Below are 20873 nucleotides of genomic sequence, written 5' to 3' on the forward strand. Positions count from 1 at the left end.
AGGCCAGATCAAGGAGGGTGAGAAAGACCTTGCTCATAGTTTAGAATTTGTTAATAGGCGGTGGGGACCTGGGCTCCTGTCCTGGGAGAGGAAGGACACATTCCTGCCTCAGTCGTGTCCAGTGGTCTGTCCCTCACTCCAGAGATGTCCTGTCCTTTCTCAGACCAACTCCACTTCTCTGCCCAGGCTCAGCCGTGAACATCCTCCTGTCCTCTCCTGTCGCCAGCCTGCCTCTGACTCACCATAGTGCCCACTGGGCCCCTCAGGTAGGTGGGCACAGCCAGACTCGGGCCCACTTGTCCCTGTTGGCACTTTGTGTTATAGACGCCACGCTCACCCCTCACTCCATCAAGGAACATGCCAACTGATTTGCATAGATTTCATGGAATTCTTTGACCATCTCCATTTCAATTCATCCAAGAAATCAAAAGCCTGCAAGAGAGAAGCATGTTTGTGTTACCCCTGTTTTGAATAATATGAAAAATAAGCCAGTGTGGCTTCTAGTTCCCTGCTAGCATAGATGACCGGAAATGGAATCCCTAAAGATGGACCTTAAGCTTACTAGGCCACCAGGTGGATGGAATGCTTTCTTGGTATTTACCAAGAAAATATTTTTGGTATTTTCTGACTTTCTTGGTATTTACCATGGACCCATGCTGTTGCTGTTAAGTCGCTTCAGTTGTGTCCGACTCTGTGCGACCCCATAGACAGCAGCCCACCAGGCTCTGCCGTCCCTGGGATTCTCCAGGCAAGAACACTGGAGTGGGTTGCCATTTCCTTCTCCAATGGGCCCATGAGACTTGCTAATTAACTCTGTCACCCTAGAAACCTCTATTGACTAGGAAGAGTTCACTACAAATAAACAAATAGACAAATAATTAAAAGAATAAGTAAATCGTCGTAAGTCTGGGGACACCTTGTCTTGGATAAATAGACTATAGGCTAAGAAGAGTTTTAGTGAATTTGATCTTGAGGGATTTGGAACATGGACTACAGAGTAAAATCTCTGATTTGGCTGTTGCTGTAAAACTTAGAGAAATTCAAATGCCAGCATAACAGGAGTAAAGTACAGACAGAGCTCCAGATTTTGTTCAAGAGGACTGAAAAGATGCAGTTGAAATAATTTGGATAACTGCTATTAAAAGAGAAACACTGAGCAATGTTAACCTGGAAGTCAGACCTGGAATTGCACAAGAAAATTCACGATCAAGTTAAAAGCCCAGCACAACTTAAAACAACAAAAACAACCAACCAGTTCTCTATTTTCCCCATTGCATCCTCTAAATCACAATTATACGTGGAAAAAGTGAACAAGAGAATGATACACACAGTTTAATTTGTAAGTAATCTGAGAAATCATTGGATCCTCAATTTCAGTGGTTCTTAAACCCCAAAGACCCAATGCTCACTCTTTATAGGAAATATTTTGTGGCTCACCTTTTACTATCTGGAATCGAAATTCATGTAAAATATAATTTACCTTGCCCAATACCAACAACAATAATTCAGTATCATTACTGTGATGCAAGGAGAAATAAAGGGACATTAAATTATAAGAATATAATATATAATCATATATATTAGTTCAATTCAGTTGCTCAGTCGTGTCCAACTCTTTGCAGACCCCATGGACTGCAGCACACCAGGCTTCCCTGTCCATCACCAACTCCTGGAGCTTGCTCAAACTCATATCCATCGAGTTGGTGATGCCATCCAACCATCTCATCTTCTGTTGTCCTCTTCTCCCGCCTTCAATCTTCCCCAGCATCAGGGTCTTTTCCAATGAGTCAGTTCTTCGCATCAGGTGGCCAAAGCATTGGAGCTACAGCTTCAGCATCAGTCCTTCCAGTGAATATTCAGGACTGATTTCCTTTAGGATGGACTGGTTTGATCTCCTTGCGGTCCAAGGGACTCTCAATATACACTACATTAAAAGACACAGTGAAGTTGTCCGATGTTCTCATACCTAGAATCACATTGATTTGTAGATCCGCATCTACAAATGCAGATCCTTTAGTGATTCAGATACTATTAATACAAGCCATGCTGCCCTACATGATGCCACTTGCTGAAACAGTAAGCAGTTCTAAATGAAACCAGGTACAGTCTTCCCTCAGTTTACACAACAGCTTCATATTGGAAAAACCAGTATATTAAAACCCTGCAAAATATACTTTGTGTTTCTGTGAGTTAAATTCTATTATCAGATAATTATACCTTTTTCCTAGTTATCTGGTAAGATAACCAATATTTGTACGGGAATGCAAGGTAATTCTTTGTTACTAAGACAACTAAAACTACTCCACAAATTTCTAGACGGAAGCATGGGACTGCCCCCACTGAAAACCCTAAGTGAATCCCAATAAGATGAAACACCTGTGGCTCTAACGTGCGGAAGGTCTAAGCCACCAAGTCAGTTGGAACACTGGGAGGACACTGGAAATCAAAGAGAAAACATCCTCCTAGGTTTCTGTGATATTGAGTTTTTCAAATTTGCTGGCATATTGAATGCACCACTTAAACAGCATCATCTTTTAGGGTTTGAAATAGCTCAGCTGGAATTCCATCACCTCCACTCACTTTGTTCATAGTGATGCTTCCTAAGGCCCACTTGACTTCACACTCCAGGATGTCTGGCTCTAGGTGAGCGACCACACCATCATGGGTCATTAAAATTTTTTATATAATTCTTCTGTGTGTTCTTGCCACCTCGTCTTAATCTCTTCTGCTTCTGTTAGGTCCATACCATTTCTGTCCTTTATTGTGCCCATCTTTGCATGAAACGTTCTCTTGATCTCTCCAGTTTTCTTAAGAGATCTCTAGTCTTTCCCATTCTATTGTTTTCCTCTATTTCTTTGCATTGTTCACTTAAGAAGGCTTTCTTATCTTTTCTTGTTATTCTCTGGAATTCTACTTTCGGATGGGTATATCTTTCCCTTTCTCCCATGCTTTTTGCTTCTCTTCTTTTCTCAGATATGTGTAAGGCCTCCTTAGACAACCACTTTGCCTTCTTGCATTTCTTCTTCTTGGGGATGGTTTTGGTCACCACCTCCTATACAGTGTTACAAATTTCTGTCCATAGTTCTTCAAGCACTCTGTCTACCACATCTAATCCCTTGAACCTATTCGTCACATGAATGATCCTAGGGTATTCTCTATGCAGTCCTGATTGCATCAATTCAAAAAGTCACCGTGTATAGAGAGGATTTGGACACAGATCCTTCAAGTTAAGGAAAAAAGTACATTTCAATCCAATAATAGAAGGATTTCCTCATTGTAGTTATCAACCATGTACTTGAATGACTGAAGGTTTATGGAAGCCAGAGTCAAAATCTCTCAAAGTCAAGAATAAAAACTCAGATAAACACTGCACACCCATACCTCTCATTCTCTAAGCTTTATGGTTCATCAACTGGGAACCCCAGAAAGCTCCATGTTTGGGTGTGTATTTGAAAGGCTTTCAATGAATTAAATTTGGTGGTCTGTCCTTGGAAAGCAAGGAGATCAAACCAGTCAATCTTAAAGGAAATCAACCCTGAATACTCTTTGGAAGGACTAATGCTGAAGCTGAAGCTCCAATATTTTGGCCACCTGATTCAAACAGCTGACACACTTGAAAAGACCCTGATGCTGGGGAAGATTGAAGGCAGGAGGAGAAGGGGACGACAGAGGATGAGATGGTTGGATGGCATCACCAATTCATTGGATATGAACTTGGCAAACTCCGGGAGATGGTGAGGGATAGGGAAGCCTGACGTGCTGCAGCCATGGGGTCGCAAAGAGTCGGATGTGACTTGGTGACTGAACAACAATCACAACAACAAGCTCTATCCTTAGTTACTCTGAAATCAATATAATGATGATACATGAAGCACAGTTTTGCATCTTCTGCCAAACCACTGCAGAACTTTTTGTTCCATGACCTAAAGACACCTTGAGAATCCTTTTGTTTCCTTTCGGTTTATCAGAACTATATACACCACTTTGATTTGGGGTTTTGCTTTGTTCTGAGCCACCAGGCCAGCCTCAGTGCTCAAGTACAGGACTGTTTGACTGCAGGTTCCTGGCAGAAACCGTCTGCTCCTTTTCACTCCGGCTGCTACTGTTTCTCTGACTTTAATTGTCCTCTCTGTGCTTTTATAGGTGGCCCTAGTGGTAAAGAATCCAGTTGCCAGTGCAGGAGACGCAAGAGACATGGGTTTGATCCCTGGGTTGGAAAGATCCTCTGGAATAGGAAATGGCAACCCACTCCAGCATTCTTGCCTGGAGAATCCCATGGACAGAGGAGCCTGGTGAGCTACAGTCCACGGGGCTGCAAAGACTCAGACACGACTGAAACGACTGAGCATACATCATATTGTTAGAAATGGGATAGGGTGTAACTTATCAGTCATTAAGTCCTGTACCGTAATCACTTAAACAGTGTCTGGCACTTGTTGAATTCTTGATCAATATTTAATTAAGGAATGGCTGACGGATGGATTCCGAAAACCAACTCCTTTCGACTTTTCTGTAACTAAAAGTGGATGGCCACTAGGGGGAGGAAGAGTGCCCACTCAACCCTGCAGAGGCCCCTGTGAGGCCACAGGCATGGGTTTGGTAGAGAGCTGCTGCTGCTGCTGCTGCTAAGTCACTTCAGTTTCCGACTCTGTGCGACCCCATAGACGGCAGCCCACCAGGCTCCCCCGTCCCTGGGATTCTCCAGGCAAGAACACTGGAGTGGGTTGCCATTGCCTTCTCCAATGCATGAAAGTGAAAATGAAGTCACTTAGTCGTGTCCGACTCTTAGCGACCACATGGACTGCAGCCCACCAGGCTCCTCTGTCCATGGGATTTTCCAGGCAAGAGTACTGGAGTGGGGTGCCATTGCCTTCTCCATGGTAGAGAGCAGGAGTGTTTTTAAATAACCAGACCCTGCATGTCTGGACTGGGTAAAGGCCTGGCCACCCGCAGGAGTGAACACTGAGCTCTCCAGGAGCTCTCATTTCCAGCCTAGTGCTGACTGGTCCCGCCTCCCGGTGGCGCTGAAGGCCGAGGCCAGACACCTGAGCCCAAAGGCCACATGGAGTGAAAGCTCAGGGCATAGACGGTGTGTTTTGAGCCAAGTGCAAAAACCTGCACTTAACATACTTGGGAATTAGACAGACAGGACAGTACTTGACTCAGTAATGTGGTTAATAGGTTAGAAATGAGAGAGAAGCAACAAAAACCAAGGAATGCGTTTAGAAGAAATAGGCTCACGAAGCTGGTGACACTTTCCCACTTAGCACTTGATTACAAGCTGTTTCCTAGCATTTCTTCTTCCCCAGAGACTCAGAGCCTCAGGGAGCTAAGCTCTGCTGCTCCGTCTGTTCACCTGGAAACAGGACCTTAGGAGGGAGGAGGTTTTGACCCTGCTGAGGCTGGAGCCCGAGTCCTTGGTTCTCCTGCTGTCTACACGGGAGGCCTTTTGGAGGCAGGCACTCGGGAATGCTTGGCTGGAGGGCGGAGGCCAGGGCCATCACCTGGCAGGCCGGGCTTCCCTCATCCTCATGTAGCCTTTGCAATTTGGGTAGGCCAACTGTTTCAACCTTATCCTACAATAATTTGTGTGCTCAGTCATGTCTGACTCTTTGCAACTGCATGGACTATAGCCCATGAGGCTCCTCTGTCCATGGGATTTCCTAGACAAGAATACTGGAGTGGGTTGCTCCAGTACTTCCTCCTCCATGGGACCTTCCTGACCCAGGCTTCAAACCTGGGTCTCCTGCCTCGCTGGCGGATTCTTTACCATGGGACCTTCCCAACTCAGGGATCAAACCCGGGTCTCTTGCCTCGCTGGCAGAGCCTTTACCACTGAGCCACCAGTGTAGCCCCACCCCGCAACAGAGAAACTGACAAATAGAGGATCCTTAAGCCAAGGGGTCCTTAGCCTATAGGTCCATGAACTTGGATGTGAAAAAATTTATATCTTAATTTTCATTGACTTGTAACTAGAGGTTAGCATTTCGTCACAAACCTCAATGGAATTAGCAAGACTTGTGGTCTCTACATCATTTGCTGCAGATATCTCAGTATTGCTTGCAATCATTGCTACTCTGAAATTACAGTCACTGTTAGATCACTGCTAGATTTCATACCTCCCTGGCCACATATGTTTTTATAATTTAAAATATTTCAGTATAATTGATTTCCTTTGTTATAATGTATTTTATTTTATGCATTTAAATACAGAAGCTTCACCAGATAACCAGAGATTAAAAGAGAAAAGTTAAGAATCTCTGCTTAAAGGGAATGATCCCTTAGGGCTCTATTAACCTCTTTTTCACTGATTTGCTATGGATCATAAACTAATATAATTTGAATTTCTATTGAGGCTGCACAAAGGGAGTTTAGCTTCCAAAGCATTGAAAGGACATCTTATTACTAAGGAATTCATGTAAATTTGATAACAAAATGGCATTACAGAAAGTACACTAATTAGATCTGCATTTTCTGCTTTTCATTGACATGTTTTATCAATTCAATACCATCTTGGTTGGGGGAAGAAACAGATCAAAGGTGCTGTGTGTCTAGCGTTACTGATGGAAAAAGTAAGTAGGAGGAGTGGAGACCCTGACAACTCGTATTAACCAGAAATAAGACCCTGTGCAGAAGGCCGTTGCTAAATACCATTAAAGGCCATAAATACCTGATAGATTGAGGTTGTGGTGATATCCCTTCATAGATCCTTAATTGATGAAACAGTTTTTTGAGTTTTGAAGTTAATTGTAAAAATTACAGTTAACAGATGAAATTGTAGATATCCTAAAGTATTTTCAGTTAGGATGATGTACATTCAGTATTGGAGGAGGAAATGGCAGCCCACTCCAGTGTCTTCCCTGGGAAAGCCCATGGACAGAAGAGCTTGGCGGGCTGTAGTCAGTGGGGTTGCAAAAAAGTCAGACACGACTTAGCAACTAAACACTAGCACGTTAAACATAGGCCTTCATGCCTCTAATCACTCAGGATACAGAATTCATATCAGAAAAATTCAAGTGTGGAAGTTTGAGGCTTTTAGAAACATGAGAAGGCCAATTTAATAAAATTTAAAATCTTACATTATCATCAGGGCAAAAAATGCAAAGATCTGTCTGTAGAACATTTTGTCTTAAAAATGATGCTATTTTTGTTGTCTTTTCTACAGGTACTGAGCTGTCTGGGCTTTGAACCATCGTCAGTGCTACCTGTAAACCTGTGAAGGGGAAGGTTAACGTCCGTGTCACTGAATACTCTTCTTACTGCCGTTTGTAAATTCCCACAGATTGGGGATTACTTCTGCTTATGCAGAAGTTATCTGCGTAATTTATAACAATCTCTGGCAAAACCTCAGAAAAAAGATATGCTTCTGACTTAGCCGGATGTCAGAGGCTGCGGCAGGACCCGGGGAGAAGGCTCTGCAGATGGCGTGAGGCTCTGGGAGCGATGATCCCAGCAGAGGGAGAGCTTCTTGGAACTTTTTTCTCCTGAGAAGAGTGACCCAGTTAAAAAGAGGAGGACAGTTACAAGCAACACCGTTGCCAATGAAATAGGAGAGGGAGGGCCTTGTAAAGCGTGCGGGGGCTGCTGCTGGACTCTGAGCTCCTCCGGGACTGGGGCGCACGGCCATGGAGTAGCTGCAACGTGGGTCTAAGAAGAGATGGAAATGGCCCACCAAGTCAGCCTCGGTTCCCTCCAGGAATCGGAACGCGAAGTGATCCTCCAGGTTTTGTACCGGGACCGGGAGGTTCAAAACACGGAGGCGGAGAGGATACGGTAGGCGGTCCTGCAGATGGTGGAATTCTTTGCGTTTCTTGGCTTTTTCTCTTGGAGGCCATCTCTCCTTGGCGTCTTGCTGCTTGCTTAGCCAGTGCCATTTGCTCCCCATTCAGCCTCTTGTCTGACAAGAGTCTGAAGCAAGGGCTGTGGGTGGAGGTAACCTTTGCTGAGTCACTAAGCTTCGGGATGGTCAGGGAAAGAATGCCTTTTTCCCCACTTAAAACAATGCCTTTGTGTGATAAGTCGGTTGTCTTTCTGCCTGTCCATTTGCCTGCTTTGCAGGAATCGTTCAAGGGAAATCTTCAGACTTCCCATACACCCTTTCAAGGGAAAGCCCTCTGGCTAAGGGTTTTCCTAAATTATTTTTGGTGGTAATTGAAGGCGCAAAGAAAGCAGCTTAGAAACAGCAGATCTGCTGGCGTCCATTCCGAGCCTTCTCTTTGCTTACTTTTGTTTGCCAGCCAGCTCTGAAGAAACAGGGAGCATGAAGTCTGAACCTGCCCAGCCTGCTCCCAGACTCATTTGTCAACAGAGAACACCTTCTCACTCTGTCTCTGAATGGCACGGGCTGTTTGCCATTAGTTTAACACTTAACAGAGCGGGGCTAGGCTATCAGCAGCGTGCCTCTTGTTAGCTGTCAAGATCCATCTTTAATATAACGATGCTTTGTTTATTGATGTTTATGAAGAATGTGAGGTCTAGAAAATAAATGGGATAGGCTTTTGATCTCATTGTGTTTTTAATGGAAGAATTCTTTTTCCGAGTCTGCCAAGGAAAACAAACATATAAAATAAATCTTTGGACCACCCAATGTTTGAGGAAGGAGGGGAAATTTCTGGGTGAACTGGAAGGAACAATGTTCCTTTTCTACCCTCCTTTGTAATCCCAAAGCTGTCCAAGTGTACTTAAACTTTCTTCCACTAAAAAAAAATACAGTGAGCAAAATAGAGTTTTCTTTGGTGATGGAAGATCTTTCAGTGATTTAGAAGCATCATTTTGAATGTCAACAAAGTAACGTGGATATTTTGTTCCAAGGGTACTGAAAGTTATTTCTTGGGATTAGCTTCTCTATTCTAAAAGTGACAGAGACAGTCATACTCCATAAAAGAGTATTCTGGCTAATGGTATGTTTTATGGTCCAATGTAATATCCCTTTGCACTAAGAGGGGTCTTCCCTGGTGACCCAGATGATAAAGAATCCACTTGCAATGCGGGAGGCCTGGGTTCCATCACTGGGACAGGAAGACCCCTGGAGGAGGGCATGACAATCTACCCCAGTATTCTTGCCTGGAGAATCCCATGGACAAAGGAGCCTGGCGGGCTACAGTCCATGGGGTCACAGAGAGTCAAACATGACTGAGCTACTGACACATTTGCACTAGGGCTATCTTCCTGGGAGGGACAGGAACTAAAAGTAACCGACCACCTAAAAAATAGTAGCAAAACTATAGCATCAGTTAAATAACTTTATTGGGGCACTTATAACAACAGCAGGCGTGTATGCTGTATACTTACACATCACTCCCTGTCTTGAATGTTAGAATTGATGCCAGTTTCCTGCATTTTCCCTCTTCTTTCCCTGTTTTTCTTTACCATTATAATGCCATTTGGGCACAAGGGATGAACCTAGAACAAAATCAGCAGCCGACTCCTCCGTGCCAGGCGGAGCGTTTATGCTTTGCCATTTCATCCTCACAGCCACCCTGGGAGGTAAGGCTTTCACAGCTGAGAAAACCTCTGAGCCTCTGCTCCGAAAGATGGCAGGAGATCCTGGTTCACACAGCTGTTAGAACCCGGGGGTGCGGGAATGCAAAGCCCCTTCTCTGTCTCCATACTGTTGAGGCCCTGCCTCGTAGGAGTTTGGCTGGCTTCTGTCCTTCGGCTCAGTTGTCTCTTACCGCTTAACTCTCTGGGCCACAGGAAACTGAAGACGCGCTTGCAGCATCTCAGGTGGAAAGGCGCGAAGAGCGTGAGCCAGGAGTACAAAGAGAAGTCCTGTGCCCGCTGCCAGCAGACCCTGGGGCTCCTGCTGAACCGGGGCGCCGTGTGTCAGGGCTGCAGCCACCGCGTGTGCAGCGAGTGCCGGGTGTTCCTGAGGAGGACCCGCGCCTGGAAGTGCACTGTGTGCTTCGAGGACAGGTGAGGATGGGCGGGGCCGGCCAGGATGGGTGTGGCCGGATACGGTGGGCGGGGCGGTGGGGCAAGGATGGCTGGAAGGCCTCAGAGATGGTCCAGGACCAACCCCCGCTAAAGACAGCTGTCATTCTTCAAACTTAATAGGAAATTGTTCAGAGAATTCTTAATATGGAGCTGCCTTTCTAGACATGGATATTATTGTAACTCAAAAACACATTTTGCTATATGAAAATAAGTTTTGTTTTTAATTTACAAAAGTTTGTAATTGCTGCTGCTACTAAGTCGCTTCAGTCATGTCCGAGATTCTGTGTGATCCCATAGACAGCAGCCCACCAGGTTCCTCCATCCCCGGGATTCTCCAGGCAAGAACACTGGCGTGTAATGGCTAACGATCAGCTAACCTAGCAGTTAAGGTTCCCTTTAATTTCTTAACTAGTTAGTTTTGTTAGTTTTCTTAGAGCTTAATTTATCTCTTTGAGGAAAAGTGGAGTGAATTGTAATATAAGGAATATTAGAGTGTCCCGTGGAGCTCTGTTAACGCCTTTTTGAAGGAAGAAAGTTGACCTGTATTGATGCTCCACTAAAGAAGCGGTTATGGTTTCCATTAGTGATAGACTAAATCTACATTTATTCTAATCTTTTGATGTGAGATTTTAAAATATTTTAAACATGGAATTGGTGTTTTTAAAATACTCTTCTTGAAAATGATAAAGAACATGTATGGCTTGATCAGAGAAGGTGATGGCACCCCACTCCAGTACTCTTGCCTGGAAAATCCCATGGACAAAGGAGCCTGGTAGGCTGCAGTCCATGGGGTCTTGAAGAGTCAGACACAACTGAGCAACTTCACTTTCACTTTTCACTTTCCTGCATTGGAGAAGGGAATGGCAACCCACTCCAGTGTTCTTGCCTGGAGAATCCCAGGGAAGGGGGAGCCTGGTGGGCTGCCGTCTATGGGGTCGCACAGAGTCGGACACGACTGAATCGACTTAGGATGGCTTGATCTCATGCTGTTCGAAGCAAGAATGGGCTGTTCATCAATTCCCGGAAAACCCAGGGAGTGTTCCTACTTGTCATGGGGGAGTGTGCACAAGGCCATCACAGAACTCATGAGGAGCAGAAATGTTTGTCTGGTGTGAATCTAGGAGAATAATGTGAGACTGAGATTTGAAAATGACTTCTAAATGTTGCTTAGGTGCGCGCGTGCCTGGGGAGACTGTGAGGTGATTACACGGTGAGGGCACACTGGTGGGGTTTTTCTCGCCCCTTGAGTCGGGAGGATTGTGTTTATAAGCATCCTGGCATCAATGTCCTTAAACTTCCCCTTGCTTTGCGAGGCTTAATGTATTTCAATCACTCATTCAAAGGCAGGTCATTCAACCAGACTGCCTTGCTCCTAAGCACCCCTCTCTGAAACAGCGTGTCACGTCACATCCACGTGGTCAGAGTCGCCTCCAAACGTGTCAAGTTTCCTCAGTCTGTCAAAGCCAGCACCCTTCAGGCTTTTCTTAGCTTGAGAGGGGAAGAGAAAGAATTCCAGTGAGCCAGCCCTGGGTGCACTTATGCTCAAGCAGGTCCTGGGCTCTTGAGAGAGGAGGGAAGGTCCTAAGACCCTTGTCAGCTAACCATATGTAGTGAGTTGATAAACACTGATGATGAACACTGTGTCACCAGGTAGTAAATTCTTCAGCACTTCTTTTAGTGGTTAAAGTGAGTAAAGCGAAGTCGCCAAGTCATGTCCGACTCTTTGCAACCCCATGGACTGTAGCTTACCAGGCTCCTCCGTCCATGGGATTTTCCAGGCAAGAGTACTGGAGTGGGGTGCCATTTCCGTCTCCAGAGGATCTTCCCGACCCAGGGATTGAACCTGGGTCTCCCGCATTGTAGGCAGATGCTTTATCATCTGAGCCACCAGGGAAGTCTCAAAGTGAAAGTGAAAGTTGCTCAGTCATGTCTGACTCTTTGCAACCCCATGGACTAGAGTCCATGGAATTCTCCAGGCCAGGATACTGGAGTGGGTAGCCTTTCCCTTCTCCAGAGGATCTTTCCAATGCAGGGGGGTCGAACCCAGGTCTCCCACATTGCAGGCAGATTCTTTACCAGCTGAGCCACAAGGGAAGCCCCTTTAGTGGTTAACTGGAAACTTAAAACAGGAGGACAGGGGCTGAGGCAACCTCCCAGGAAGGGGGCCCTGTTGAAATCTCCACCCTGGAGAGCACCGTGCCCTGGGGCATTGTAACTGAACCCCTCTAAGCTCCTGAAGTGTGATTTCTAAAACCCCAGCTTCCTGGTGTCGAAATAAGGATGTTTTTCAAAATACGAGAGATAATTGCATTGCTCTGAGAGAACTGACGCAGGAAATCATACGGCGAGAGAGCTAACTAATTTATACCAACCTCCCCTCCTTCTCTTTGCTTCCTTTCTTCAAAGCTCGCTACCCTCTCTAGTTTTGTCCACTCTGGGCTGCCGTCCAGTCTTGGGGGGTCAAACCAAAGAAAAGGCTTGGTGAAGTGTAAGAGTCTTTGACAGTCTTAACTGGGACCTGGACAGGTTTTCAACCCCAATCATTTTCCTCTCCCTGCTTCTTCTTCAGCCTGAGACCCATCCCTCAAGAAGAGGATTTGTTGTGGGAACAGGAGGAAAACATAGGTTTTAAAATCAAGCAAAAAGAAAATCTAGGGTAGCAGTTTTAAAGAAAGCAAAACCAGTGTTCAGACTGCTGCAGTCAGCGCAGAGGGCCTGTGAGCAGCGCTGGCCTTAGGCTTGGGCTGAGGGTCCAGGAGACAGCTGAGGGTCCTGCCTGCCGGGCAGGTTTTCTGCTCAGGACCCGTGGGGGCTCAGGGGAGGGGGCGGGGGACTAAGCTGGCTCAAGGTGACTTCCCAGAGCACCCGGTGGGAGCGTTTCTGGAAGATGGTCAGGATTAGAGAGGGAAATGAACACAGTCAGGGACAAGGAATACCATGGGGATGAGTGCTGACTCAAACTACTGGAGTTTCAGCTTCAACGTCAGTCCTTCCAATGAATATTTAGGACTGATCTCCTTTAGGATTGACTGGTTTGGTCTTCTTGCAATCCAAGGGACTCTCAAGAGTCTTCTCCAACACCCCAGTTCAAAAGCATCAATTCTCCGGCGCTCAGCCTTCTTTACGGTCCATCTCTCACATCCACGGCTGCTTAGTTGCTTCAGTCGTGTCTGACTCTTTGCTGTCCCATGAACTGAAGCCCACCAGGCTTCTCCAGCCATGGGATTCTCCAGGCAAGAATACTGGAATGGGTTGCCATTTCCTTCTCCACACATCCATACGTGACTACTGGAATAACCATAGCTTTGACTTAACGGACCGTTGTTGGCAAAGTAATATCTCTGCTTTATAATATGCTGTCTAGTTTGGAGATAGCCTTTCTTCCAAGGAGCAAGTGTCTTAATTTCATGGCTGTAGTCACCATCTGTAGTGATTTTGGAGCCCAAAAATATAGTCTGTCACTGTTTCCATTGTTTCCCCATCTATTTGCCATGAAGTGATGGGACCAGATGCTATGATCTTAGTTTTCTGAATATTGAGTTTTAAGTCAACTTTTTCACTCTCCTCTTTCACTTTCATCAAGAGTCTCTTTAGTTCCTCTTCACTTTCTGCCATGAGGGTGGCGTGATCTGCATATCTGAGATTACTTATATTTCTTCTGGCAATCTTAATTCCAGTTTGTGTTTCATCCAGCCCAGCATTTTGCATGATGTACTCTGCATGGAAATTAAATAAGCAGGGCGACAATATACAGCCTTGACGTACTCCTTTTCCTCTTTGGAACCAGTCTGTTGTTCCATGTCCAGTTCTAACTGTTGCTTCTTGACCTGCATACAGATTTCTCAGGAGGCAGGTCAGGTGGTCTGGCATTCCCATGTCTTCTAAGAATTTTCCACAGCTTGTTGTGATCCACACAATCAAAGGCTTTGGTGTAGTCAGTAAAGCAGATGTTTTTCTGGAACTCTCTTGCTTTCCTGATGATCCAGTGGATGTTGGCAATTTGATCTCTGGTTCCTCTGCCTTTCTAAAACCAGCTTGAACATCAGGGAGTTCACTGTTCACGTACTGTTGAAACCTGGCTTGGAGAATTTTGAGCATTACTTTGCTACCCTGTGAGATGAGTGCAATTGTGCTGTAGTTTGAGCATTCTTTGGCATTGCCTTTCTTTGGGATTGGAATGAAAACTGACCTTTTCCAGTCCTGTGGCCCCTGCTGAGTTTTCCAAATTTGCTGGCATATTGAGTGCAGCACTTTCACAGCATCATCTTTCAGGATTTGAAATAGCTCAACTGGAATTCCATCACCTCCACTAGCTTTGTTCGTAGTGATGCTTCCTAAGGCCCACTTGACTTCACATTCCAGGATGCCTGGCTCTAGGTGAGTGATCACACCATCATGGTTATCTGGGTCGTGAAGATCTTTTTTGTATAGTTCTTCTATGTATTCTTGTCACCTCTTCTTAATATCTTCTGCCTCTGTTAGGTCCATACCATTTCTGTCCTTTATTGTGCCCATCTTTGCATGAAAAGTTCCCTTGGTCTCTCTAATTTTCTTGAAGAGATCTCTAGTCTTTTCCATTCTATTGTTTTCCTCTATTTCTTTGCATTGATCTCTGAGGAAGGCTTTCTTATCTCTTCTTGCTATTCTTTGAAACTGTACATTCATGTGGGTATATCTTTCCTTTTCTCCTTTGCCTTTAGCTTCTCTTCTTGTCTCAGCTATTTGTAAGGCCTCCTCAGACAGCCATTTTGCCTTTTTGCATTTCTTTTTCTTGCATATGCTTTTTATCCATTGGCCAAATGAGGGTACGAATGACTTAATAGGCTTTGAAGCCTTCTGTTACCAAACATACAGTAAAAAAGTGGAAATTTGTGGATTACTTTTTGAAAAGTTTATTTTGTGCTTACTAAAGGGAATATTTACACGATACTTTGAGTGTCATTCCTTCTGTTGAAGGTGCTATTTCTCCTATGGTCAGTCAAGGCAGGTCTTGTTTCAAAAAACCTTTTTGCGATGAGTAAGCTTCCTGTACCCTTAAGTTCAGAGTTGAAGTTGTCACTCACTCAGTTCAGCTGAACCTTTTCACCCCACAGGAAGGTCAGTGCCAGGAGGCCATTTTTCCAGGCTGGCACTCGAGGTGCTGGTGAGGTGCTGCCTCGGCTAGAGCCCTGGGCTGAAATGTAGCTGAGAGTTATGGGCACTGGGGGTGGAGGGCTACCAGACAGGCTTGTAGGCGCTTTCCAGTCATGTGTTCGTAGGAACCACAATAACAGACCCACATCCATAGATCAGACCAAGAGAGCGTTCCAGTGCCAAACAGACGTCATGGGTAGATTTTTTTGATTTCAGATGATTCTACTCCTGCACTGTTTCATGAATGCAGATATCTCTGAGACCTTGATTTCCCAATTTGGGGTTTCTTTATTTTGATTCATTTTCAGTCAATTAAAGTGTCTCATCAAAGATTTTTCTTCGCAGAAGAGCATGTGGGTGGTGGGTATTTTAAGCCATTGCCTATCTGAGGATGCCTTCGATAGCCTTTCCTCATGAGTAAGGACTTCCCTGGATTTTATTCATTTTTTAAGCTATTTTGGTTTTGGGTGTAGCTGATTAACAAACATTTGGTGGCAGTTTCAGGTGAAGAACCAGACATTCATATCCCTCCACTCGTCACCAGACTCCCCTCCCATCCAGGCTGCCAGACAACTTTGAGCAGGGGTCCCTGTGCTATACAGCAGGTCGTTGTCGGCTATCCATTTTCAGCACAGCAGTAGGACTTCACTGGGTTTTAAAATCTCAGATTCCAACTTTCCATCTTTAAGTTCATTTAATGTGTTATCATTGTCCTTTGGAATCTACTGTAACAGACACACTGGAGACTAGCTTTATTTTTCTTTACTGATCATCTGGATTTTAGGTACTAGAAGCATATTGGGTTTTTTCCACATTCTTGTAATTGAAAGCAGTTTCTAATATCTTCCTGGGTCGGAGTCTCTCCACACTGATTTTCATGGGTTAAGGAGAGTTCCCCGGAGCTGGCTGTGCCTTGGATCTGCTTGTTGTTGTTGTTTTCTTAATTATTTTTAATTGTGGAGAAATACACATAAAATTTACCCTTATAGCTAAGGCTAAGTGTACAGTTTAATGGCATTTGAAACCGTGGGTAATCATTAGTCAAGCCCACTTTATCAGCCTTCACTCATCAAGGTGGTCCAGGAGACTTACATACCCACTGTTATCGTTTTAAAATGTTTACTTATTTTTGCTGCTCTGGGTCTTGGCTGCTGCTCATGGACTTTCTCTCATTGTGGTGGCTTCTCTTGTTGTGCACAGGCTCTGGGGTCACGGGCTTCAGGGGCTGTGGCGCAGGCGCTTAGTTTCTCTGTGGCATTTGGGATCTTCCCAGACCAGGGATCGAATCCTGTGTTCCCGGCATTGGCAGATGGATCCTTATCCCCTGTGCCACAAGGGAAGGCCCTTGATGATTTCTTAAATTTCAATTAATTATGGCTGTGCTGCGTCTTCTTTGTTGCATGTTGGCTTTTTCTGGTTGCAACACGCCCTCCATTCTTGTCCTAAACAGTGACATGTTCGCCAAGTGAGTTGTTTTTCCAGGAACTGGGAGTCAGCGGCCTCTAGTTTGAGCTTAATTGGCTAAGATTGGATAGGCCCACCGACCCGCCAACTGCGCATGCGTGAGGGTCCTCTCCGTGACCTTTTGAGGTCAGAGGGCAAAAACTCCACCCCCAGATGGTGGTGAGCGCCTCCATCTTCCCAGGAGTGGAGACCTGGAGCCTAGTCACGCCCGGGCACAATGGCCAAGGCTCACCTTCTCCCAGTCACCCTTCCCCACGCTCTCCACGCCCAGACCGCCCTGCCGCTTAAGTCTTCATCACATCAGTACTTTGAACCCCTTGCCGTCTGGGAGGTGGGTCTGAGGCCTGCTCCCTCCCTCTGCACTGGGCTGCCTTGCGAATAAACCCTTGCTTTGCTGCAGACCTCAGCGTCTCAGCTCACCGCACGTCAGGGAAACCAACCTGGTAATACCTGCGTGTTGTACAACCATCAGCACCGTCTACTTCCAGGCTTTTTCGTCTTGCTCAACTGAAACTCTGTTCGGTTCAGCAACTCCTTATTCTTCCCTCGCTCCCCTGCCCCTCTGCTCGCATCCGTCTTTCTGTCTCTCTGACTCCCCTGGGCCCCTCACACAGGTGGAATCACGCAGTGTTTGTCTCTGTGTCTGGCTCGTTTCACTAAGCACACGCTTTTCATGGCTCATCCCTGTTGCAGCACGCTGCAGACTTCCTTCCTTCTTAAGGCTGCCCTCACATTCTTGAGTGCGTGTGTATCACATTTTGTCTGTTCATCTGCTGATGGATGCTTGGGCTGCTTCTGCCCTTTGGCTGTTGTGAATAGTGGGTGTGCAAACATCTCTTTGAGGCTCTGCTTTCAGTTCTTCCAGGTGTATTCCCAGAAGTGGGGCTGCTGAGTCACATGGTATTTCTGTGTTTAATGTTTTGAGACCCACCATACAGTCTCCAATAGCTGAGCCGTTTCCCTTTTCCACCAACAGTGCACAAGGGTTCCAGTTTTTTCACTTCTTGTCTTCTGGGTTTTTGTTTTTTTTTTTTTTTAATGGCAGTTACTAATGGGTGTGAGGTGAGGGTTTGCTTGTGTTTTGACTCAGTAACATTTTCTTTGGTCAGCTCTGACTATTCTTTAATGCTGCTTGGCACGGCTTATTCGGGAATAACTTAGGTTGGCCTTGCTCTCTCTCTTCCCTTTATATTCCTATCCTTCAGGGTTTACTGTCTTTTTCTCTCACGTTATGGGAAGGCATCCTTACTGAGTCAGCGTCATTAATTCAACCCTCCAGCTTCTCAATTCCGCCCTTTCCTGTTGGTAAAACAGCTTGCTTTGTATTGTTGTTTTCTAAATCTTCCTTGATTGTAGTGTGTTGTCTCTTGTTGGCTTTTCCTTAAGTCTTTCTGTTTCTTTTTCATAGAAAAGAAGGAAAGAGAGTGTTTCTCAGTCGTGTTCGACTCTTTGCAACCCACAGGGTAGCCATTCCCTTCTCCAGGGGATCATCCCAACCCAGGGCTCAAACCCAGATCTTCTGCGCTGCAGGCAGATTCTTTACTGTCTGAGCCACCAGAGAAGCCCCCTTTTTCATAAGAGTTGGGTCTTAAATGCCTTTGAAGACGGCTGCTTTCTGAAACTTCCCTTTGTTCCCGCAGTGATGCACCTTGAGTAGCCATTCCTGGCCTCCAGGACTCTTTCTCCTGCCTGGGGCCTTTTGTCAGAGGTTCTGCATTGTCTTCAGACCACCAGGTTGAGGGGTTGCCAACAGAGCCCTTGCTCCTTGTCTTTGTGGAGTGGTGGTGGAGCCGATTCTTAGATCTTATAGGGAAGACAGGGTGGTACAGAGTGTTTAACCTGGTTTCCATTTTCCAGGCTTTAAGGAGTGCAGCACTGTCCAGCTGCAGTAGAATTATTTCACTGACTCATTTTCTGATGTAACAAACCAGGGACTGCAAACTCATGGCCAACAGGCAGCAAAGAGCCCACGGGCTTTATTTTGTTGTCCTGCTCAGTGTCTAATATTTACCCTTTTAATGCCTTAAAGTAGGGCATGGGTCCTCCAGCTCACCATAGCGCCTAGCCCGCCCTCTTGTCTCATCTCTCACCCTCTGTCTTCGTCTAGTTTCTGCTTGGTGCCTGACTTTGTGACCCCTGCCCCTACACATTCAGAAAGTGTGACAAACGTCAGACCTTGGTGCCACTGGGGCTCCATCTGTGTTAGTCCCATCTTATCCCTTCAGTTCTCAGGATGCTGCCTGCAGGGGTGGGGATGTTCATTCATTCACCAGTCCACACGTTTATTCACCGGCCCCACTGTGTCTCTAAGTTGTGCTTGGGGCTGTGGATACGGCGCTGAATTTAACACAGAGGGGACCTGCCTCCTCTCAGCGGCCAAGTAGAGTTATTCCTGTTTTGCAGGAAGCTGTGGCAGTCACTTGATTAAAATCATTCCTCTACCTTATCTTGATTCCGAGTTCTCTCCTAGTTACCTAGGATTTAATCACAACGATCAGTCTTTTTTTCCTGTAAGAACGTTGAAATCAGATCAGCTGAGCTGGTTGGTAGAAACAAACAAAAAAAAACCTCATTATTTTGCTTTGTAACTAAAACTGCCTTAGATATAAGATTATTTGAAGTAAAAAAAATTTTTTTCAACTGTATGGGTGCATAGGACCATTTTAGCTGGGAATTGCCAAGTGATTAGACAAGCTAGTACAAAGAAATTAAGTTGATGCTTGGTTTTACATTATTTGGCTTCTTCGTCTGGAGTTTTTGTAGTTCGTCTGTCTGATAAGCCACCAAGACTTTCTTGAAGCTTCCTTGCCATCAGGGTGCTGGTTAGAGAGCAGGTCTGCCTGGGAGGGGTGTGTTTTAAAGCATTGGAAGAATCCTGGCATGCAGACGAATTTTCTACCTCTTGTTCGCTGAACGGTGGAAATACATTTAGCAATTTCTGGGAACACCATGCTGACTTCTCTTGGAATATAAAGCATGGATGTGACAGCTTACCGACCTGCAGGTGCGAGTAATTTGAATGCAAAGTAAAGATGCGGTCTAGCAGGCCTGTTTGGCTCACTGATTGCTAACAGTAATAAGGTCAAACTATCTTTCCATTAGGGTCCTCCATGCATCGCACTATTGAACATTTGCATGCTAGAATTTGCAAAGTGCTTTTCAACAGTTTTCTCTTTTGCTAATGAAATGACAGCATTAGCGGAGTTCAAGGCTATGAAATGGATGCTGGAACCTCCAGCAGCTTATTAAGAGCGGTACCACGTGCTTGGTGTTTATAATTACAGTGGTCCCCGGGCAGAGTGAGTGGAAAGTCAGATGCAGAACTCAGGTCTCTGACTCCAGACTTTTCTGTTCCCTCCACCACCCCTGGATTTTGCTTTCTGAGATGTATTTATCAATTGACTGAAAGAGTTTTAAAGAGGCAAGTTGTGATTCTACCAGAGAAATTTAAAACTGTCAGTCTCTTGCTGGGCTCTGAAAATGTTCCAAGAAGTTTTCATAGCCAAATTCTGATCGAGTCACTGGGGGAGAAATTCCTTTGGTTCCTGTGAGTCAGGCTACCCTGAGTTGGCCCTAATGAAGACAGAGACATAGCAAGCAAGATCTGCTCACCTCTGCCTTAGACAGTAACACCCATAAATGGTCCTCCTCATAAAGCCTGGGATTTGTGTGGACAGGGAGCCATTAGGAAAGCTACTAGGGAATAATTGTTCATGAAACAGCTGATTCTGCAGAAAGCGTTTGTGGAGATCAGGCTGCAGTCTAGTTCTCAAAGGAAATAGCCTCAAACGCAAGAAGTGCTTGTCGCTGAATGGTTTAGGACTGTGGTACTTCTATCCTTCCATTCTTTAGTCACAGATAAGCCCAAGAGACCTGAGGGCTTGTGTCCAAATCTATCCCTGCCAAGGAAGCTTGTGCGTGAATTTCACAAGTAATCCATTGGGATTCTGTAAGAGGATTAGTTGGTTGCATCGGATGCCTAGCATCAGAAGATACTAATATCTTACTTTATCTGCTTCTTGTATAGGTTCTGAAACCAGGGCTAGAGGAAGACTTTTTAATAAAATGTTGTAAAATGTAATAAAATAAAAATGTTTACTCAGGCATTTTCACCTTTTGCTCCTCTGTCCCTTCAGCTGCTCTTCCTTTTTTCATGATTGTGTATCTACACGTGTGTTTACTCCTCAGTGACAGCTTGTATCTGGCTGGCTCAGCTGCCTACGGAGTCATGGACCGAGTTGCTGCACAAATCTTAGCTCTGATCTCTCGTCTGGTCTGAGCCCTTGCCCCACCTGCAGCACCTGTCTCATATATAAATGTTTTTGGTCACAGGTAACAGC

At 45.4% G+C, this 20873-nt stretch overlaps 1 protein-coding gene across 2 annotated transcripts in view; it reads left to right on the plus strand.

Annotated features, from left to right (window-relative positions):
• The window catches only part of SYTL3 (synaptotagmin like 3), a 93714-nt gene that overhangs the window by 5848 nt on the left and 66993 nt on the right, over positions 1-20873 (plus strand). For both annotated transcript variants that reach the window (XM_018053419.1, XM_018053420.1), the window contains exons 2-3: positions 7166-7773; positions 9697-9915. In XM_018053419.1, the coding sequence (XP_017908908.1) occupies positions 7658-7773; positions 9697-9915 (335 nt within the window). In that variant the 5' untranslated portion in view covers positions 7166-7657. The remainder of the gene's footprint in view (positions 1-7165; positions 7774-9696; positions 9916-20873) is intronic.

This window comes from Capra hircus, chromosome 9 (assembly GCF_001704415.2).
Source record: "Capra hircus breed San Clemente chromosome 9, ASM170441v1, whole genome shotgun sequence".
Taxonomy (NCBI): domain Eukaryota; kingdom Metazoa; phylum Chordata; class Mammalia; order Artiodactyla; family Bovidae; genus Capra; species Capra hircus.